This window comes from Nyctereutes procyonoides, unplaced genomic scaffold (genome assembly GCF_905146905.1).
Source record: "Nyctereutes procyonoides isolate TBG_1078 unplaced genomic scaffold, NYPRO_anot_genome, whole genome shotgun sequence".
Classification (NCBI taxonomy): Eukaryota; Metazoa; Chordata; class Mammalia; order Carnivora; family Canidae; genus Nyctereutes; species Nyctereutes procyonoides.
The window spans coordinates 63,871,017-63,889,607 of NW_026575046.1; the positions used below are offsets into that span (position 1 = coordinate 63,871,017).

At 47.8% G+C, this 18,591-nt stretch overlaps 1 protein-coding gene across 26 annotated transcripts in view; it reads left to right on the plus strand.

Annotated features, from left to right (window-relative positions):
* Positions 1-18,591, plus strand: part of CAMK2G (calcium/calmodulin dependent protein kinase II gamma) — a 55,056-nt gene that overhangs the window by 22,149 nt on the left and 14,316 nt on the right. For 14 of the 26 annotated variants that reach the window (XM_055324971.1, XM_055324981.1, XM_055324978.1 and 11 more), the window contains 8 exons: positions 1,701-1,773; positions 1,922-2,024; positions 2,454-2,537; positions 2,984-3,078; positions 3,659-3,781; positions 7,537-7,620; positions 7,864-7,906; positions 12,518-12,561. In XM_055324971.1, coding sequence (XP_055180946.1) covers positions 1,701-1,773; positions 1,922-2,024; positions 2,454-2,537; positions 2,984-3,078; positions 3,659-3,781; positions 7,537-7,620; positions 7,864-7,906; positions 12,518-12,561 — 649 coding nt within the window. Of the gene's footprint in view, positions 1-1,700; positions 1,774-1,921; positions 2,025-2,453; positions 2,538-2,983; positions 3,079-3,658; positions 3,782-7,536; positions 7,621-7,863; positions 7,907-10,449; positions 10,513-12,517; positions 12,562-18,591 lie in introns of all 26 variants that reach the window. The other 12 variants (XM_055324968.1, XM_055324976.1, XM_055324972.1 and 9 more) reach the window with 1 other exon arrangement.

Sequence of the window (18,591 nt, forward strand, 5' to 3'; positions counted from 1 at the left end):
GTGGCAGCTCTGGCTGCCTCTAGAGAGTGGGGGAGTGCAGCTTCCTCACAAATTTCTCAACCCTGAGAGGCCAGTGTTTGCTGATCAACTTCAGATGCTTCAGCCTCAGGAAAAATTCTCAAGTGGTGTGATGAATTCCAGTGCCAGCAGGGGAGGACCAGACTCTGGGGCAGGAGGAGGCGGTGATAGCTCTGGGAGCCTGGCGGGGAGGAGGGAGAGCTGGCTAGGGGGAGGGGTGGTGTGTGACTGTACCAGTGGGCTTGGCCTGGCTCTGCTGGGACACTTCGCACTTTTGCCATTTTTGGCCAGAAGGCTCTCCCTGCTAGCCTGGCTCTGTTCTAATTATACATTTCTGTGGAGACTTGCTTCTTCAGCCCAGTCTTAAAGTCTCTTTGACCTACTCATGGGCTGTGTCCTGGAGCCTGGTAAGACCCCTTGGCTCTTGTGGAAGCCCCGGAATTGGATTTTAGAGGAGGAATAAGAAGTCCAGGTCACGGGCCCAGCACCACTCTGCAAGCCTGCTTTACATACCTGGTAGGACCTGCCGGCTGGGGCCTCATTCTCAAGGCCAGTGATCCTCAACCTCAACACTCCTGGCGTTTGGGGCCAGAGAGTTTTTTGTTGTGACGGCCCCTCCTGTGCACTGTAGAGTTTCAGAAGTATCCCTGGCCTCTACCCACTAGATGCTGGTAGCATCTCCACCTTAATTGTGACAACCAGCAATGTCTCCAGGTGTTACCAGATGTCCCCTTGGGGCAGAAATCATCCCCCTCAGCATTCACCATTGCTCTAGATTACCAGTGCTCCCTGCCAAGAGCTTGACTGCAAATGTAGAAGAATGTTTTGGAAGGTGGGCAGCCTGATTGAAGAAATAGGTGTGGGGGCACCTGGCTGGCTCAACCGGTGGAACACTCAACTCTTGATCTTAAGGTCATGAGTTCAAGCCCCACGTTGGGTGTGGAGCCTATTTAGAAAAAAAAGAAAAGAAAGAAATAGCAGCTGAAGGTGACTCTGGGTTAGTTTTTCTTTTTTTCTCTGCAAAATCATCAGAAATGCTCCTGGATTGCCCTGTTTGGAACCTTCTTAAGTACATTGTTTCTTAAAGATGTTTGTGTACTGGGGTTTTATCTCCCCTACTAGAAGATAAACTTCAGGGTGGACACTGGGTCTTATTCATCTCTGTAGTCTATGTGAGACTAAGCACAGTGCCTGTAGGTAGTCAGTAAATGTTTAAATAAATGAACGAGTGTACCCCCAGCAAAACGACTGAGGTACACTTGTACAGTCCTTCCTAAGATGCTACCACAAGCCTCTTCTCCAAGAACAGACTTACTGTGGGGGTTGGGGGTAGGAAGGAAGGGATTGGATGGTCTCTACTTCTCAGGAGTGTCCCCGGTCTCTTGGAAATGGACTGGTTGTATTGAGCCTTTACCGTCTAAGGAGGCATAGTGGACTCTGTTCTGGTCTGTCCTCAGCCATTATCTAGTGGGACACCCTCGACAAACCACTTGATGGGCTTGGCACTCAGTTTCTTCTTCTGTAAAACAGGTTGAATGCGATGATGTCCTGAGTGGGAGGTTTTAGCTGTTGTTCAGTGATCTCCTGTGAATCTGTAACCCAGCGTTACATGCTTGAATCTGTAGTGTGGTCCTGAGTGGATTAACCCCGCACTGACATTCCCTTACCTTGTGCTTTTGCAGCCATTGTATACATCAGATTCTGGAGAGTGTTAATCACATCCACCAGCATGACATTGTCCACCGGGACCTGAAGGTACTACCCAGGCTCCCCTTTGCCTCCCGCTCATGAAGCATAGGCGCCACCTGGTGCCAGGTGGTGGGACTGCGGGGACCCAAACCAGGCTTCCTCAGGGCGGAGGGGGCCGGTGGGTGCCTCACCAGGTCTTCTCTTCCTCATACAGCCTGAAAACCTGCTGCTGGCGAGTAAATGCAAGGGTGCCGCCGTCAAGCTGGCTGACTTCGGCCTAGCCATCGAAGTACAGGGAGAGCAGCAGGCTTGGTTTGGTAAGAGTGACCCTGTCTTCCTGGAATGTGGCCCCCGCCCTTCCTCTTCTTCCTGATCTGCTTTCCTCTTTCAGAACTAGAAGCCAGAGCCTTCATGGTCCTGGGCTCCTCAGAGACCCGAGAAGGGGGAGGGTACGGAGTGTCCCCTGGCCCTAGGTGACTCAGTACAGTGAGTCTAGCTGTTGTCAGCACTGCATTCTTGCTGCCTCTGGGGAGGAATGGGAGTTCCTGGTAGGCACACGGACTTGCCCTCTGATTTTATCCTGGGCCATCCAAGAAACCCAGCCAGTCATCTCTTGCCGCCCATGAGCTGAGGGCTTAGGTAGCCAAAGCACCAAGAACGAGAAGAGACTTGGGATAAATTGCTAATATGGTTTTAATGGGAGAGAAAGTGGGTTCAGTGTGCTTCCGCCCTCTCTTCTGCTACAGGTTTTGCTGGCACCCCGGGTTACTTGTCCCCTGAGGTCTTGAGGAAAGATCCCTATGGAAAACCTGTGGATATCTGGGCCTGCGGTAAGCCCATTCCACACACTCAGCTTTTTGGTGTTAAGGGCACTCTACTTCCAGCGATGGTGAGAAAGAGGCATTGCTATTGCGTGTGGGCCCCAGAAGGGTCTGGTGTATGTGAAATCACAGTGTTTGCTCTAGTGCCCCTGGGATGATGGTATTCATCGCACGCTCCTCCCCAAGTACTTCCTGGATTATAATGCATCCTTCCTAAAGAGGGATTTAGCCACGCCTTAGAGGATGGGTTATGCTTGCAGAAATCCCTAATGTGGCTTGGTGACATGGGGAATGAAGCATAGTAGGAGGGGCTGGTGGCACAGCAGCATCAGCTGGCATCCACTTCTACCTTTGGTATAACCTTGGCTTTCTGGGTGGCTGAGCCTTGTGTGGCTTTTCTTCGTTCCTCAGTGAAGTAGGTGACTGACCCCAATGACCTGTGTTCTGTCTCGTAGGGGTCATCCTATATATCCTCCTGGTGGGATACCCTCCCTTTTGGGATGAGGATCAGCACAAGTTGTATCAGCAAATCAAGGCTGGGGCCTATGATGTAAGGACTGGTTTGTTTTCAACTCTTGGGCTGTATCCACAAGAGGGGGCATGTTTAGTGTGTCATGGGATACAGGGAGTGTCAGGGGACTTTGAGGACCCAAGGATGGGCACACAGGTCTCAATTCTCGGCACAGCCTATCTCAGGAACTACTTCTTTGCACAGCCTTTCTTGGTAGCTATAAAATCCAGGAGCCCTTTGAAGCTCTTTGATCCATTATTTGCAGAGAATGGCCTGAGAGGTATGTGCTGCATACCATAGGGACAAGAAGTGTCTGGGCTCCCTCCACTGTCTGGGGCCTTGGGCATGTCTTTTTTTAGTAAGGAGATGGGGTTGAATCAGAATGTGTTGGAGTCCCCTTTGTGCTCTGACCTGATATTCTGGCATTCTAACTGTGATTCTATCTTCCTCTCGTAGTCTTTATTTTGACACAGGTGCTGGGATGCCCTAGGGCTTCTCCAACTCTCTCCCAGGCAGGTTTAGATAGTACAGAGTATCCCTATAAGTATCCCTTATAGGAGTTGGGACAAAGACAGAGGCTCACAGATTTCATGTGCCTCCTCTCCCTCTTCCTGCTTAGTTTCCATCACCAGAGTGGGACACAGTAACTCCAGAAGCCAAGAACTTGATCAACCAGATGCTGACCATAAACCCTGCAAAGCGCATCACAGCTGACCAGGCTCTCAAGCATCCGTGGGTCTGTGTAAGTGTCTTCACCTGGGATGGAGGAGCTTAGGGATGTCAGCCCTCAATGAGCCCTCCGTACTGTCCTCACATTCTTGTTTATGAGCAGAGAATAATCAGTCCTCCTGGGCTCTGAGAAAGGACCCAGCAGAGAGAGAGGGGGACTGGATGGGGACCGGAGGGATTCAAGGAAGCAGGTGGCTTAACTGGCTTCAACCTGTTTCTTCCCCACTTGTCAGGTGTGACTTAGCTCTGATCTGGAGTGAAGGCTTAGGTTGACCCTTACATTCTAGGTCGTTGATGCTGGAAAGCAGCTGGCAAAACCCAAAGTGAATTGCCAAGCTTAGGGTTCATAATCAGATCTCAGCTGTCACGCAACTATAATGGAAATGTGTCCAAGATCCAACAAATAAACAAAAGGGGTCTCTGGGCGGTTAAAAAGAACATTTTGAAGTTCAGTCACAAAACTCAACCTAGGAGAAACCTCCCTAGGCTGTCAATAGGGATCAATAGGGATGTTTTCTTTCTTTCTTTCTTTTCTTTTCTTTAAGATTTTATTTTTTTATTCGTGAGAGATACAGAGAGAGGCAGAGGGAGAAGCAAGCTCACTGCGGGGACCCCGATGTGGGACTCGCTCCCAGGATCCCGGGATCACACCCTGAGCTGAAGGCAGACGCTCAACCACTGAGCCACCCAGGCATCCTGACATACTGTTTTCATAAACACTTATATAAAGTTCTGTAAAGTGAAATATCTGTTTTCAAACTAAGAAGAGGGTCTGCTACAATTACATGTCTTGACAGCCATGATGCATTTATGTATTTGCCCTTTTTCATGTTACTTGATGCCTCTCCTGTGCCAGTCACTGTGTGGGCTCTGGAGATACACAAAGATGAGTGGGATGTGGTCCTTTCCCCAAGATCTTAAAAATTATCTGAGGAGCTAGGCACTCACATAGGCAACGATTTTGCAATGTGACGAATACATAAAAGGATCTAATGAATGCCCGGAACTCTTGTCTGGTGAGCAGTGAGATTACTGAAGGCTGCATGGAGGAGGTGACTCCTTCCTGGCTTTTAGCAGCTGGTTGGGAGTTCCTCAGGATGATAACCTGCAGATAGAGGTTAGCATGAGCCAGGGTGAAAAGCCATGGGAAATTGTGGCAAGTTTAAGGAATGTTAAGTAGTTTGGTTGTAAATGAAGATACGCCTACAAAAATGCAAGAGAACTGAAGCCAAAAAGATTCCATGACATACAAGTTTCTGTCTAATGAGTTTGGATTTTATTCTGAAAGCAAAGGGAACCATTTAAGAGGTTTAAAGAGGAAATGAAGGGGCGCCTGGCTGACTCGGGCAATGGAACATGTGACTCTTGATCTCAGGGTTGTAAGTTCAAACCCCACATTGGGTGTAGAGATGGCTTAGAAAAAAGAAAAATCTTAAAAAAAATTAAAAACAAAATAAAGAGGGAATGAAATATGCAGTTAAGAAGGGCCACTTTGGAAGCTGTGTACAAAATGGAACTAAGAAAAGAAGGAGGCCAGGGCACAGAGTTCAGGAAGCTGTTGTAATTGTCTGAGCAAGACCGGATGAGGTCCCAGCTGACGGTAGTGATAGGAGCCTGTCTAGTGTGGCAAGGAGTAGACAAATTTGAGAGACATTTGGTAGATAGACTCAAAAGGATTTAGTGACTAGTTGGATTTAGAGAGTGAAGGAGAGAGAGGGAGACCCCTGGGGACTGCCAGATTTTGAGTTGGTAACAAAGCACAGGGTCATGCCATTCACTGACCTGGAGGAAGAGCCATTTTTTAAGAAAGGATGATGATCTGAGTTTCACACAATTGAGTGTGGTGTCTGAGACACCAGACAGGTTGGAGACATCGGACAGGTTCCAGAGATGAGAAAGGAAGTTAAAATTGGAAATGCAGGTTGCAGTCATTTCGTTTCTGCGTGGGTGGTGTTGAAATAAATGGGATTGTTTTTATGCTGATCGAATTCCCAGTATGGACTTGTATTTGCTTCAGTAAGAGAAGGGATGGCCACTGAACACCAGCACATAAAGGCAGGCACAGTTAGAGGCACCAGCAAAGGGGGCTGGGAATGAGACCTTCTGTGGCAGGAGGAGGTTCAGGGGCAGGAAATCCTAAAGAAACAGGAGGTCTCAGTAAGGGAATGTCCGTAATCAGATGCCACAGAGAGTTCATGATAACGATGAGAAAGAATCCATGGACCCTGAGCAATTAAAAGCCATTGCTTCCTTATTTCACTGGCAGAAGCCGTGGAGTGAGAGACCAAAACCTTGCTTCAGTGAGGTGGAGGGGGAATGAGGAGAAGAGAGAAAGAAATGGTACTATATGGAGAAGATGATGAGTCAGAGGAGTTTTTAAACTTTTGTTTAAGTAGAGGCTTGACTTATAATGTATAGACTGCAGACAAGGATATAGTCCAGAATAAGGGGTTTAAAATATTAGCTAATTGAGGAAGCAAAGGTTGGGGTAGTAAAAAGAGGTCGAAAGCAAATGAAAATCATTTTGTGGTTGGAGATCTGAGGTTGAAGGAGTTATTGTGTGATGATCTCTGATTTCTCTTTGGGGAGAACTTTACAGTGTGGAGGAAGAAGTAAAATTATACAACTCAGAAAGGGTAGAGAAGGTTGGGAGACTTGCTTTCAAGGGAACCAGGAAAAGGAGTGGGTCAGGGACAAGGGGCAGGATGGTGGGGCAGCCCTATTAGGGTTATTGGCACCAGGCTACATGATGGAAGATTTATTTTTCTAGCTAAGACAGCAACAGCAAAGGGAGAGGGTGAGCAACTTAAAACAGGTACACAAGGGCAGCCCGGGTGGCTCAGCAGTCTAGCGCCGCCTTCAGCCCAGGGCCTGATCCTGGAGTCCCAGGATCGAGTCCCACGTCAGGCTCCCTGCATGGAGCCTGCTTCTCCCTCTGCCTGTGTCTCTGCCTGCCATTCTCTCTCTCTCTCTCTCATAAATAAAATCTAAAAACAAAACAAAACAACAACAACAAAAAAAAAAACAGGTACATAAAAACTAGGGATATCATTTGTTCTGGGAGTCATTTTCATAGCCCCCTCCATCATTCTATGTAACTTGTTAGCCCCTGAGGACGTCACTATATTATGATACTACATAATAATTGACCCTAAATTATCAAGGAAATCATTGTAAATCATTTCCAGTGGACCCTTTAAGGAGGAAGGAAGTCAGCAGTGATACATTGAGGAAAAGTCACCATCCAAAATGACGAGAAGAATGAATGCTTCAAGGTGAAGACCCTTAGCTTCTCAGATCACAGCTTCCTTCGGGTCCTTGTGAGGGGGCTGTTGAAAGGGGCTCTTGGAAGGAGTGAACGTTCTCTGTAGAGAGCAGGAACCCTGCCTCTTCTCTCACTGCTGAGGAATGCAGTAGGTGCTCAGTGTACAGTTGCTGAAGGAGTGACTGCGTGAGGATCACAACACACAGGATACTCTCTTCCATTCTGTAGCTTGCATTTCCCAAGGAAGGGGAGAGTGCTGTCTCACCCACCCTTCTCATCTAGCATCAATTACCAGTGGTGGTTTTGCGTTCAGATTATTGTCCTTACACAACCTTGAGTTTGGGGTAGTGCTTTTATTCTAAAAGCATCTTCCCATCTATGACTTCATTTTACCCTCAGATCAACTGTGGGGTGGCTGAGCACACAGCCCTCGATGACGGGACTAGGGTGAGGGGCAGAGGACCTGGCTGGAAGGCTCACAGGCCTGTCTCTTTGCCTTTTAGCAACGATCCACGGTGGCCTCCATGATGCATCGTCAAGAGACTGTGGAGTGCTTGCGCAAGTTCAATGCTCGGAGAAAACTGAAGGTGAGTCTTGCCTTTCCAGGCTGCCAGCATCCTGAAATCACAGCTTTTGACAGGACACCCCTGGCTCCATCACAAGAGGTAGCTCCCTTTGTGGCTGGAGCTGAGCTATGAAGGTTATACATGTTGGAGGAGCCCCAAAGACCCAAGGTCTTGAAGCTCTGGCCAGCAGCTGCCCTCTGCCTAAGATGAGGCTATGCTTTTCTAGAGTCCAGTTGAATTCATAGGCCTCTCTTCTTTCCCCAGGGTGCCATCCTCACGACCATGCTTGTCTCCAGAAACTTTTCAGGTATGTTTCCCCAGCTGTGCACTTTAATTCTCCTGAGGTGAGTGGGTCAGAATGAGGGGTTGCCATGCCAGTGCTGGGTGTCTCAGGCAACACTTTGACCAAGATGGAGAAGACCCTGTTTTGAGGGGCTGCTGCTGCTGGGTCCTATAACATGGGATTCTGGGGGACTTCTCTTTGGGTTCATATTTATGAATTCTCTTCCCTAGATCCTCCCAAGGAGTAACTTGTCCAGCCTCCCATTTCCTTGTCCCTGGGGATTCTTATTGAATTCTCTAAAGACTCTCAGCACTTTAAGATTTTAGCCCGTCGCTAGGGTATTGGACAATGTGCTGGGCAAAAGAAAGAGATGAGGTGTAGTGAATCTTCTCAGCCACCGTTAATTTGCCTACTGGGGCGATCTCTACTTCATTGTGTCTAAGTAGAGATGACTAATAGAAATTTTTCCAGATGCTTAAACATTTTAGAGACTGTGCTTAAAATATGCTTTGTAATACTACTAGCTGTAAAAGTGAAGAAATAAAGACCAGCAGGATGGAGGGAAAGCAACTTGCTTAAATTTGAGGGAGAAGTTGGGATAGTTGGGACCAGTAATTTGTAAATCACTTGATGTTTCTTTTTAAGATGCAAGACACTCCACCCCACCCCACCCCAACCCCCATCTTGTTCACCCTTCGTGGGGAAGCACAGGTGCTTGCTGTGAGGAAATGGTTAATGTCAGAACTTAACTGAAGATAGAAGATCTCTTCCCACCTTACCCCTTCCTTGACCCTGCCCAGCCTCCCCAGCACCACTGTTTAAAGACTCCCTCCTCTCGTTCTCATAGCGAGATTCTTTCCCTTGCTTTCCTTCTATACTGATGTGGAGACAGAGTTGTATGGCAGCTGCTCTGGGCTAAGGTTGCTCCCTTGAGCTTGAGGGGCTTGTCTGTGCTCGTTCGGGGTAACATAAGGGCCCTGGGTCTGAGGATGCCGCAACTGAGAAGTCCTAGGGCCTCATGAGCTCTAACCCAAGTGGGAGCCACTGGGCTCTAGAGGGGCAGGACTGGAGAGTGAGCCAGGGGAGTGTCCCACCTCAGGCCTGTCCCCTGTGCTTGTAGTTTGAGGCTCATTCTTATGTGGGTATCCATGAGTGGAAGACTATGGTTATCGATTCAGCTCTCACAAATGAGAGCAGGAGGGCACAGCTTGGCTGCCTCCAACAGAGGTGGAGCTGTAGTTCCACATCAGGCTTCTTGTCCTCAGAATTATATGAAGCTTCTACTTTCTCAGGAGTATGAGAGCCTTTCTGGAGGACACTCAAGGACATTTCTGTGCTGAACTAGAATGGTGATCTGTTGTCTCTCCAAGTAGAAAAAATGTGAAGACAGGCTACTGCTTCTCTTCTAGACTGGAAAATCAGTAGACTGCCCTGTCCTATGGCCTCCACATCAGCCTTCCCACCTGTCCATTTCAGGAAATTGGTATCCTGGTTTCAGGAGACTGGTCTCCCTGTTAGGACAAAGCACTTTTCACTCCTCCCTAAAGAGCCTCCTCCTGTCCTTGTTGCTCAGACTATCAGCCTTTGAGCTTACTTTGCCCGGGTCAGAGGAGACTAAAAAAGTGCTGTAAGCATTCTAGGATGACCTCTGCTGCCCTGACTCTGGGACAGGTGGGGACAGAGCCTGTCTCTAGAAGCTTCTGCAGAAAGAGGTGTCACCAGGTGTAATCAAGAAGGAAGGGCACCTGTGTGGGTTTTTTTTAGGAGTGAACCAGGCTGTTTCCTGAGTTTACCCCAAATAGAGGGTGCAGCTTGGCCCTGGACTCTGGCAGGTTGGCTAATAGTGGAATCAGGGTTTCTAGAATGTATTGCTTCAGCAGTCTTCGTTTTTTTTTTTTTTTCCTGGGGGCTCATTTCTTGGGCATCTTCACCCTCAGAAGACTGAAATACAGGCTGAGAAAAACTGTCCTGGCTACCTGCTTTGAAGAGGGAAAGCAACCTGTGTCTCTGAGGAACTAGTGGGTTAAGAGAGGGATGGGGAGCTGGGGCCCATCAGCTGCACAAGGGCCATGCACCCTCCCTGGGTCCTGAGTGCCAGTGTCCCTCCTGTTTGGAATATGACCAGAGGAGGGGGCTCTCTGATAATAGCCTCATTTAAGTCCCCTAGGGAGGGACAGTCTGAAGGTGAGGCTATGTTTCTTCACAGCCTCAAACTAGGGCTCAGCTGCCTCAGAAAGGATACCACCTCTCACCAATTCAGGCTTTTACCCGTAGACCCTCAGCTGAGGAGCTCGTGGGACAGGTGCTAGAGCTGTGGTGATCCCCACAGCCTGACCGAACCCAGTCCTCTCAGGTCCCCAGACTGCTGCAGGGCTGGCTGCACCTGCTCATCAGCCTGCCCCCGGCGCCTTCGCTCCCCCAGCTCGGCTGGCTTGGCCACGCCGCCTGGGCCTTGCTGCGCGTGGGCGGCCAGCGGTTCCCGCGCCTCGTGCTGGGGCATGCTCGCTGCTGACTGGCCCCTGTGGCTTTGCGGCAGCTCTGTGCACTGAGAGACTGTATCCCCTCAGTTGGCAGGCAGAGCTCCGCCCCCGCCTCGCCTGCCGCGAGCGCCGCCGGCCTGGCCGGGCAAGGTACGTGGCATGAGTCCCCCGACCGCCTGCCTCGGCTCCCTGCCACCCCACCAGGAGGGCCAGCATGCCAGGCCCACTCACCAGGGAGGCGAGTCCCATGCTTGCGGGCTGAGATGGGCATGCCGGACGGACCACCTAACTTGGCATCTGCGAGCGCATTGGTGTCACAGAGCCCCCTAACCAGCCGTGCATGCTGGGCGCTTGCCAATTCTCAGGAGGCAATAGCCTGGGGACGTGGAGCTGGGCAGCAGGAGGCTTTCCTCCAGATGGCCGAGAGCCTGGCCTGCCTGAGGGCCGCGGCCGGTGGCAGCCCCAGAGACAGTCCGGGCATGGCTGGAGCTGCCCAGTGCTAGGACTAGGCTTTGTCAGCACTGTTGGGAGACCTCACAGAGGAAGCCATGCCCCTCAAAATTGTGAAGTCTGGCATTTGCAGGCCTCCAGGTCTGAAAGGCTGTGGAGTGCAGAAGCCGTGGGGAGAGCCGTCCCAGGGTTCGGATCCTTGCCCTGCCACACCCCAAGCGAGTCACCTCAGCCCTCCCAGCCTTAGTTTCCTTCTTTGGTGGCGCTAATAAGTAACATGGTGATGATTAAGATCTTGTATGTCGAAGGCTGTCAACCCTATCTGTATAGGACAGTTTGTCAGACATCCTGAGGCTGACACCCCACCCCAGACAAAGAAAATCAGAATCCCAAGGGCATGGGATAAGCATAATGATTTTTTTTTTAAACTCCCCAACAGTGATCCTAACAAGCAGAGTTCAGAACCTTGATGGATATAGAGCACATAACACAGTAGGTAGTCAGGCCATAGTAGTAAATACATTAAAAAAAATAAGTTGCACAAATTATCCCAGCATGACTGGAAATAGGATCATAGGCCATTTTGAGAAGTCAGAATTCTTGTGATGGAGGGATCCCTGTTCTCACTGGAGAGAGATGGGACCCAGCTTGGGCAGGAATGGCCACCTGAAGGGAAGAGCGGCAGCAGTAATAGTGGCAATGGTTTACACCTAGTGAGTCCTTGCTACATGCCAAGCACTCTGCTTAGTGCTTTTCATGCATGGTCCCATTAGATCCCCACCACTGTCCTGTGACCTAGGCCCTACTTTTTCCCATTTTATAGATAAAGAAACTGAGGTTCAGGGAGGTTAAGTAACTCACTCAAGGTCATACAGGTGGCAACTGGTCGAGCCAGTGAAGTCCCAGTGGATCAGACAGTTGGGCTGATTCCATCCCTCTGCACCTCCCAGACTCTCCCATCCATGGTCAGCTACCTTCCCGTGGCCATGGTGACCAGCAGGTGTCACTGGCCTTCCTACACAAAGCCCATCAGCCTTGAGCCTCATCCTGTGCCTGGCTGGAACCCATTGAATACCTCATTATTCTGCTCAATGCTTCCTGCTCAGTGGGTCCAGAGAGTAGACTGAGGACCCAGTAAGCCTGGTGAGGACCTGCCAAGTCAAGGCTTCAACCCCCCTGGCAAGACCCTCCTGTAGGTGGTCCTGATCTCTGTGTCTGTGTCTGTCTGTCCTCATGTCTGGTCTCCTTCGTGAATTGTGACACTCTTGTTTTTCAAGAGCTCTCAGGAGATGTCTTGCATCCTTCCAGCTTGGCCGTTCTGAGGAAGTCCATGGCATCTAGGGACGGAGCCCTCACCTTTCACCCTGGCACTCTGCTTCCAGACCTGGGTGGAAGCTGTTGAGGGCAGAGTTCCCAATACAGCAGGCAGCTCCTGTACTGAATGTGGTTTCTCCTTCCATGTGCAGTGTTTCCCTGTTTCTGCTGAGACCTCTTCCGTGGCAGAAGAGATCCTGGGGTGCCACCCTGAGGGTCTGACGCCGCTTGAGATGCCCTTCTTGCACTGGGGCTACCAGGAAGGGCCTTTTCCAGGAGACTCCTGGCCCCCAAGTCAGACACAGCAGACTCTTGTGGATCCGACTGCCGGACTTCAGGTTAGGGAGAGGGTACAATGCAGGAGGCTTGATTTTCCTTTTTGTTTTCACAGCTGCCAAAAGCCTACTGAACAAGAAGTCAGACGGTGGTGTCAAGGTAGGTGTCTCCACCCCTCTAGCCCAAGACTGTCTCACAACAGTCTCTAAGGGGAAGGGTGGGGGGGTTCTTGGCTTTGTTCTTCCTTTCCCCAGGAACCTTCCTATCCTTGCTTTTCTGCTTTAAAACCAGAAACCTTTGTGCTCAGAACAGCAGGTTCCATTGGCCTGAGAGGGCAGAAGAAAGATGTTTCTTTTGACCCTGGCTTGAGTGTAAAGACTCCGGGGAAGTGACCTAAATTATAGTTTCCTAGAGAGCTCAATCCTGAACCTGATTGCAGATGCATGCCCTCATCTCCATGGCTTGACTCTCAGGATTTTTAGGTCATTTGGGTAATCTTCTTTTTTCCTTTTTGTTTTTCAAGCACAAACCCTTTTTATCAAATGAAAGCAAAGTTTGCCTGGTCCACTCAGAGTACAGGGCTTGGAACCTGAAGCCACGATCCTTTTTTGTCATATCTCCAAAGCACTTCCAGAACCCAGCTCAAATACTACTAAGTGAAAGTGTCTCAAACTCTGTAGAGGGACAGGCTCCTCAGAAACAGGCGAAGGACGTAGTGTGTCACAGCTTGTTCCTGTTTGCTGAGGGAGCATTTCCTGTGGGATCACAGCAAGAGGAGAGAACAGGGGCCCTCAGGGACCAGCAGAAAGCCCTAGTGAGAATGGCTGCTTGGTGAAGGTGACGGAGAGGTTGCTAGGGGTCCTCACAGAGCCCACAGTGTTCTGTAAATGCTTTGGGAGCAGAATGGGTCCTGGGGCTGGGACATTAGAGAGGCTATCTTGAAGCCTACCAATTTACACCATAGCGCATTTCAAACTATGAAATGATCCAAACCTTTAAATTCCAACAAGTTTCAATTGGGCCGTTCCCCGGGATCTTATGTTGCCAGCTGAGATAGACACGTGTGCCCCATCCCCCTCCCTGCACCCCTTCCTCTTCCCCTCATTCTCTGCATGCCTGCTTCTGTGTACTTCTGCACCAAGGAGGGGAGCTTGGGCTCCACACACACCAGCTGACATGGATCTGGGGGTGACCAGCAGCCCCCCAGTTAGAGGGACATGAACTGGAATGGGTGGAGCCAAGTTAGGAGAAGGTGGCAGGTTTAGTTGGCGAGAGATTTTGCCTATTTCTATCCAGAAGAGAAGCTAGAATCAGTGATTCTTTATAAAATATTTCATAAGTACCTCTGAGAGGCCTGGCACTATGCTCAGTTCTAGGAGCACACAAGAGGTACAAGAGGTGATGCAGTTTTTATCTAGCTTTGAGAAGTTGTCAGGTTAATTGAAGAGGAAATTGGACACACCTGAAATCAGCTAAGCACTGAATGGTATATGGTACTGAACCCTACATTGCATGGTGCAGTCCAAGAAGCTTCTGGGCAAAAACTTATTGGAGAAAGCTTAAAGGGTGTGGGAAGATTGGAGCTCCATCAGCGATTGCCTCTAGAGAATGGGATTGGAGGTGAGGAAGGTGGAAGGACACACTTTCTTTTTTCTTCTTCTTCTTCTTTTTTTTTTTTTTTTTACCTTGTACATGTTTTCTTTAAAATGAGAAGGTGTTCCTTCTATAACTTAAAAACAACAAAATATTTTTATGAATCCTATCATATATATTGATGTTCTCTGCCCAACTGGAACATGGGGTTAGTGGTAGAAGGATATCAAAAATATAGCTGGATTGGTCTATTGGGCAGTGGGATTGGAGGTTTGCGTGTCAGACCACAAGACACGTAGGCCACTGAGCAGAGAACCTATAATAAGAGCAGTGCTTTCAAAAGATTTGGCTAAGGGTATAAGGATGAAGAGAAGAGGGAAGGAACTAGACACAGAGCTATCAATTAGGATTTGTTATAATATGGGCATAGCGTGAAGAAAAGGTGATTGGAAATAGAAAGGCTAATATTGAAAATACTTAGTGGTCAAAAGAACACAGGCACCAACCTATCAGAATAGGCACTACCTATGGATAATGGTCCCACTGAGGCTCTGATTAGATATTGGCTCTGTTTAGAGGTGTGTCAAAGGCTCACTCTGGACGTATTAAAAAGGACCCATCTAAGATAATGTCAAATTTCCTAGAATTTTGACCACCAATTGGAAGAATTGGTGGTACCTCTGTTAGAAATGGGATAGTTGTGAGAGAATGTCCATCATGATAGCCAGAGTTTTATTTGGACCACACTGAGATTCAGAGACAGGTGGAGATCCAGGTCGACAGGTCTTTTAAGGTGACGGGAAGTAGCTGGTGGAGCCCAGGAAAGAGCTCAGCACTGGACATGCAGTTCGGGATGGGAATGAGGATTCACGTGAGTTCACTCATGCAGCTAGTTCTGTGCTTCACAAGCTGGGAAAACAGCCACATAACCCACCCTTTAAGGTGTTCAGAGTGAGGGAGAGACAGGGAAACCAGAAAGTCCTGCATGGTCTGGGGGGCCTATGAAGGAGATGTGCTCAGGGCAGGCCCTGGCAGAGCAGAGACCAGCATCTGAGACAAAACAGGATATCTTCCTGAAGGAGATGGCCCATGAACTGAGTTTGAAGAACTCCTTTGATCTGATCTTGCTAGGTTGAAGCAGGCAGGAGAGGGGGGAGGATATTCCAGGCAGAGGGAATTGCACAAGATACATAGGTTTGAAATAGTGTGATGATTCTGGGAACTTCAGTAGCTCTGAAAGGCTGAAGGAGAGTGATTGCACAAAATAGGACCTGAAATAAAGCAGTAACAGCCATGGTGGTGGTGAAAAGACGGATAAAAGAGCCATTGAAAGACAGGTTTCTGATGGAACTTTCTAGATATCTGGGGCCCCAAGGATGAGTGTCAGGTGCAACCATGTAATCGTGTAAGGAGCTAATTAAAAAGATACAGCTTCCAGGGTCCAGCTTGGAATTCAGATTCAGGAAGCCTTGGGTGGGAGGCGGAATCTGAATTTTAATAACACTCCCCTTCTCCCATATGAATCTAAAGCGCATGAAGGTTTCAGAGTTCAGTAAAGACAGAATTTCAGGGCCCTCTGTCATTGAGAGTCTGGAAGAAGAGGAATCATCAAAGGAAACAGAACAGAGTAGGTGGGGGAAGAACAGAAGTCTGCAACAGTGTCAGACCTTAGAGAGCCCTGGGAGGGATTAGGGCAAGGCAAAGAAACTGTTAAATTGTTTCAAATGAGAGCGTATGTGGGAAAGCTAATGTCTGACCCTGCTGTGTGCTCAGTGAGTTTTGTGCAGAGAAAAAAAACTTTCAATATAGTGGTGGGAACAAAGGCAAAGAAACAAATGTTTAAGAAGGGAATGGCCAATCAAAATTAAAAGGCCAGCAATAGGTTAAGGAAAATATTCACAGCAGATGTGATGGGAAGAGTTAATATTATTTTTATACAACAAGCTTTCCCTATCAAATAACAGCCCCCCCCCCCAAATCCAGCAGATAATGGTCAGAGAAGTTGCACTGACAACCTAAAAAAGAGGAGGTAAAACTAGTTAACAAATGTGGATGTTTAGCCTCACTGGTGTCAGGGAAGAGAAAACACAAGTTGAAATGAGGTGCCATATTTTGACTCTTAAGTTTGTGATAGCAGTGACCCTTTCTGAAACAGCCTGCGTTTCAAAAGCCATAAAAATGTTCCTGCTGTTTTTACCCTTTAATTTTCCTTCTGGGAATTTCTCCCAAAGAAATAATTCAAGGGGCGTCTGGCTAGTTCAGTCTGAAGAGCACGCGACTCTTCATCTTGGAGTCGTGAGTTCGAGCCCCACACTGGGTGTAGAGATTACTAAAAAAAATAAATAAATAAACGTTGGGCTAAAAAAGATAATTCAAAATATGGAAAAACTGAAAACAGAAGGTTATTCAACATGACTATTTCTCACTGAAAAAATTGGAGGCGATTTCAAAAGTCAGTAAAATAATGGCTAAATACAGGAAATCCATTTTACTAGACCTTGACAGAGTTATTAATTTTCATGACTATGTAATATGTTTATATTAATTGGAAAAAGTGGGATATAAAGCAGTATGAACACTGTCATCTAAGTTTTGTCTGAAAAAAGATGTTGATTGTATTCAGTATATATTATGTGGATGGAAGAAGAAGTGGAAGTAACCCCATGAAGTTATAATAGTAACTTCGCTGGGCAATGGAAATTTGGAAAACTTTTATTTTATATATTTTTCTGTTTTCTACATTTTTTTTTACCTACACTGTGCGTTACTTTGATAATCAGAATAAAAATCAAAATACTATTTGTTTTAAAAGTAAGGCATCAAAAAAAAATAAGAATAAAAGTAAGGCATCAACTTGTATGTAGCTTATAATGATGTTTTTAAATTATGTAAGAAAAAAGACTAGCAAGAGATATGGGATTACAGGTGGAGTGGATTTTTCCCCCTTCTTTTTTGTTTTCCTAGTTGCTTGTAATGTGGCTGCAGACCTTTTAGAATGTATATATATGTATATATATATATATATATATTATTTATGATAGTCACACAGAGAGAGAGAGAGAGAGAGAGAGGCAGAGACATAGGCAGAGGGAGAAGCAGGCTCCATGCACCAGGAGCCCGATGTGGGATTCGATCCCGGGTCTCCAGGATCGCGCCCTGGGCCAAAGGCAGGCGCCAAACCGCTGCGCCACCCAGGGATCCCTGTATATTTTTATATATATACATAAAACAATGAATGGTTGGATGGAAGTGATGCAAAAGGCAGAGGAGAAGACAAAGCAAGAGGTGTGGGGTTTGACTTTTCTGGACTCTCTTGAAGGTCAAAGTCATGACCTGTGTGTATATGAGGGAGTCCTGTGAGGTTGCCCAGAAGATGCTGACCTGTGAGCACCCTGGGTCCCGTATAGATCCCACCTTGCTTTCCCAGCTTCTCCCTTCCCAATTCCTGGCACTTAAGGTCTATAGGAAGTTTCCTCTTCATTGTCCAGAAGCTTTCAGAAGATGCTAGGATTTTAGCATTGGTTGGAACATCAAGACCACTTTTTGCTCTTGAATTTAGGGACCCCAGATTTTGGTTTGATTTCTCTGAGAGCAGATACAGGGACGCAGTGTCTGTAGAAGAATGACAGCCACGTATGAGGACAAGACTGGAGAGGCCACAAACTCTCAGATCCTGAGAGGCCTCTAGTTGAGGACAGTTAATGCGTTTTGCTCATCCCAGGCCAGAATGGCCATCTAGTCTGAAAGAAGAAAGGAAGGAAGGAAGGAAGGAAGGAAAGAAAGAAAGAAAGAGAAAAGAAAAGAAAAGAAAAAAGAGAAGAAATAAAAGAAAAGAAAAAAGGGGGGATATAGGCATCTTGTGAAGTACTGTTTGAATATTTGTGGAAGTATAGAACGTAGGTTCAAATCCTTTTCTGGTTTCAAACTTTATTTTTTTATTTTTTTAAAGATTTTATTTATTCACTCATAAGAGAGAGAGAGAGAGAGAGGCAGAGACACAGGCAGAGGGAGAAGCAGGCTCCACGCAGGGAGCCCCATATGGGACTCTATCTCGGGTCTCCAGGATCAGGCCCTGGGCCGAAGGCGGCGCCAAACCGCTGAGCCACCCGGGCTTCCCTGGCTTTAAACTTTAAATCAATATTTTAATTTTTAAATAAAAGTGAGATGTGGTTCTTTTAAAATGACCTGGTATTTAAACCATGCTGCAATGTGCTGGTTGAGAGGAGCTCAGCTATGCATGGCTGCCGGTAAAGTCAGGGCCTGGGGCAGAAAAGGATCTTGGGTTTGCATGCAGGACAGTTGAGGAAAAAGAGAGCCAGCTAGGATTGGGAACTTACTACCCATTAGATGAAGCAAACAATTGAAAGTGCTTAGCTTAAGGCAAGGTCCAGGTAAAAGCTGACTGCACCACACAGCCAGGGCCTGTAAACCACCAGGACCAAGGGTGGGCCCAGTCAGTGCTCCCGCAGCCTTCACTCCAGCAATGTTGGGCAAGTTAGAGACCTGTGCTCTGCTTTAGCCTGAGGGGAAACCAGAGTCAGCAAGCCCAGTTCAACTCAGAGGAAGTTTGTTGATCATATCCTACCTTTAAGGTAT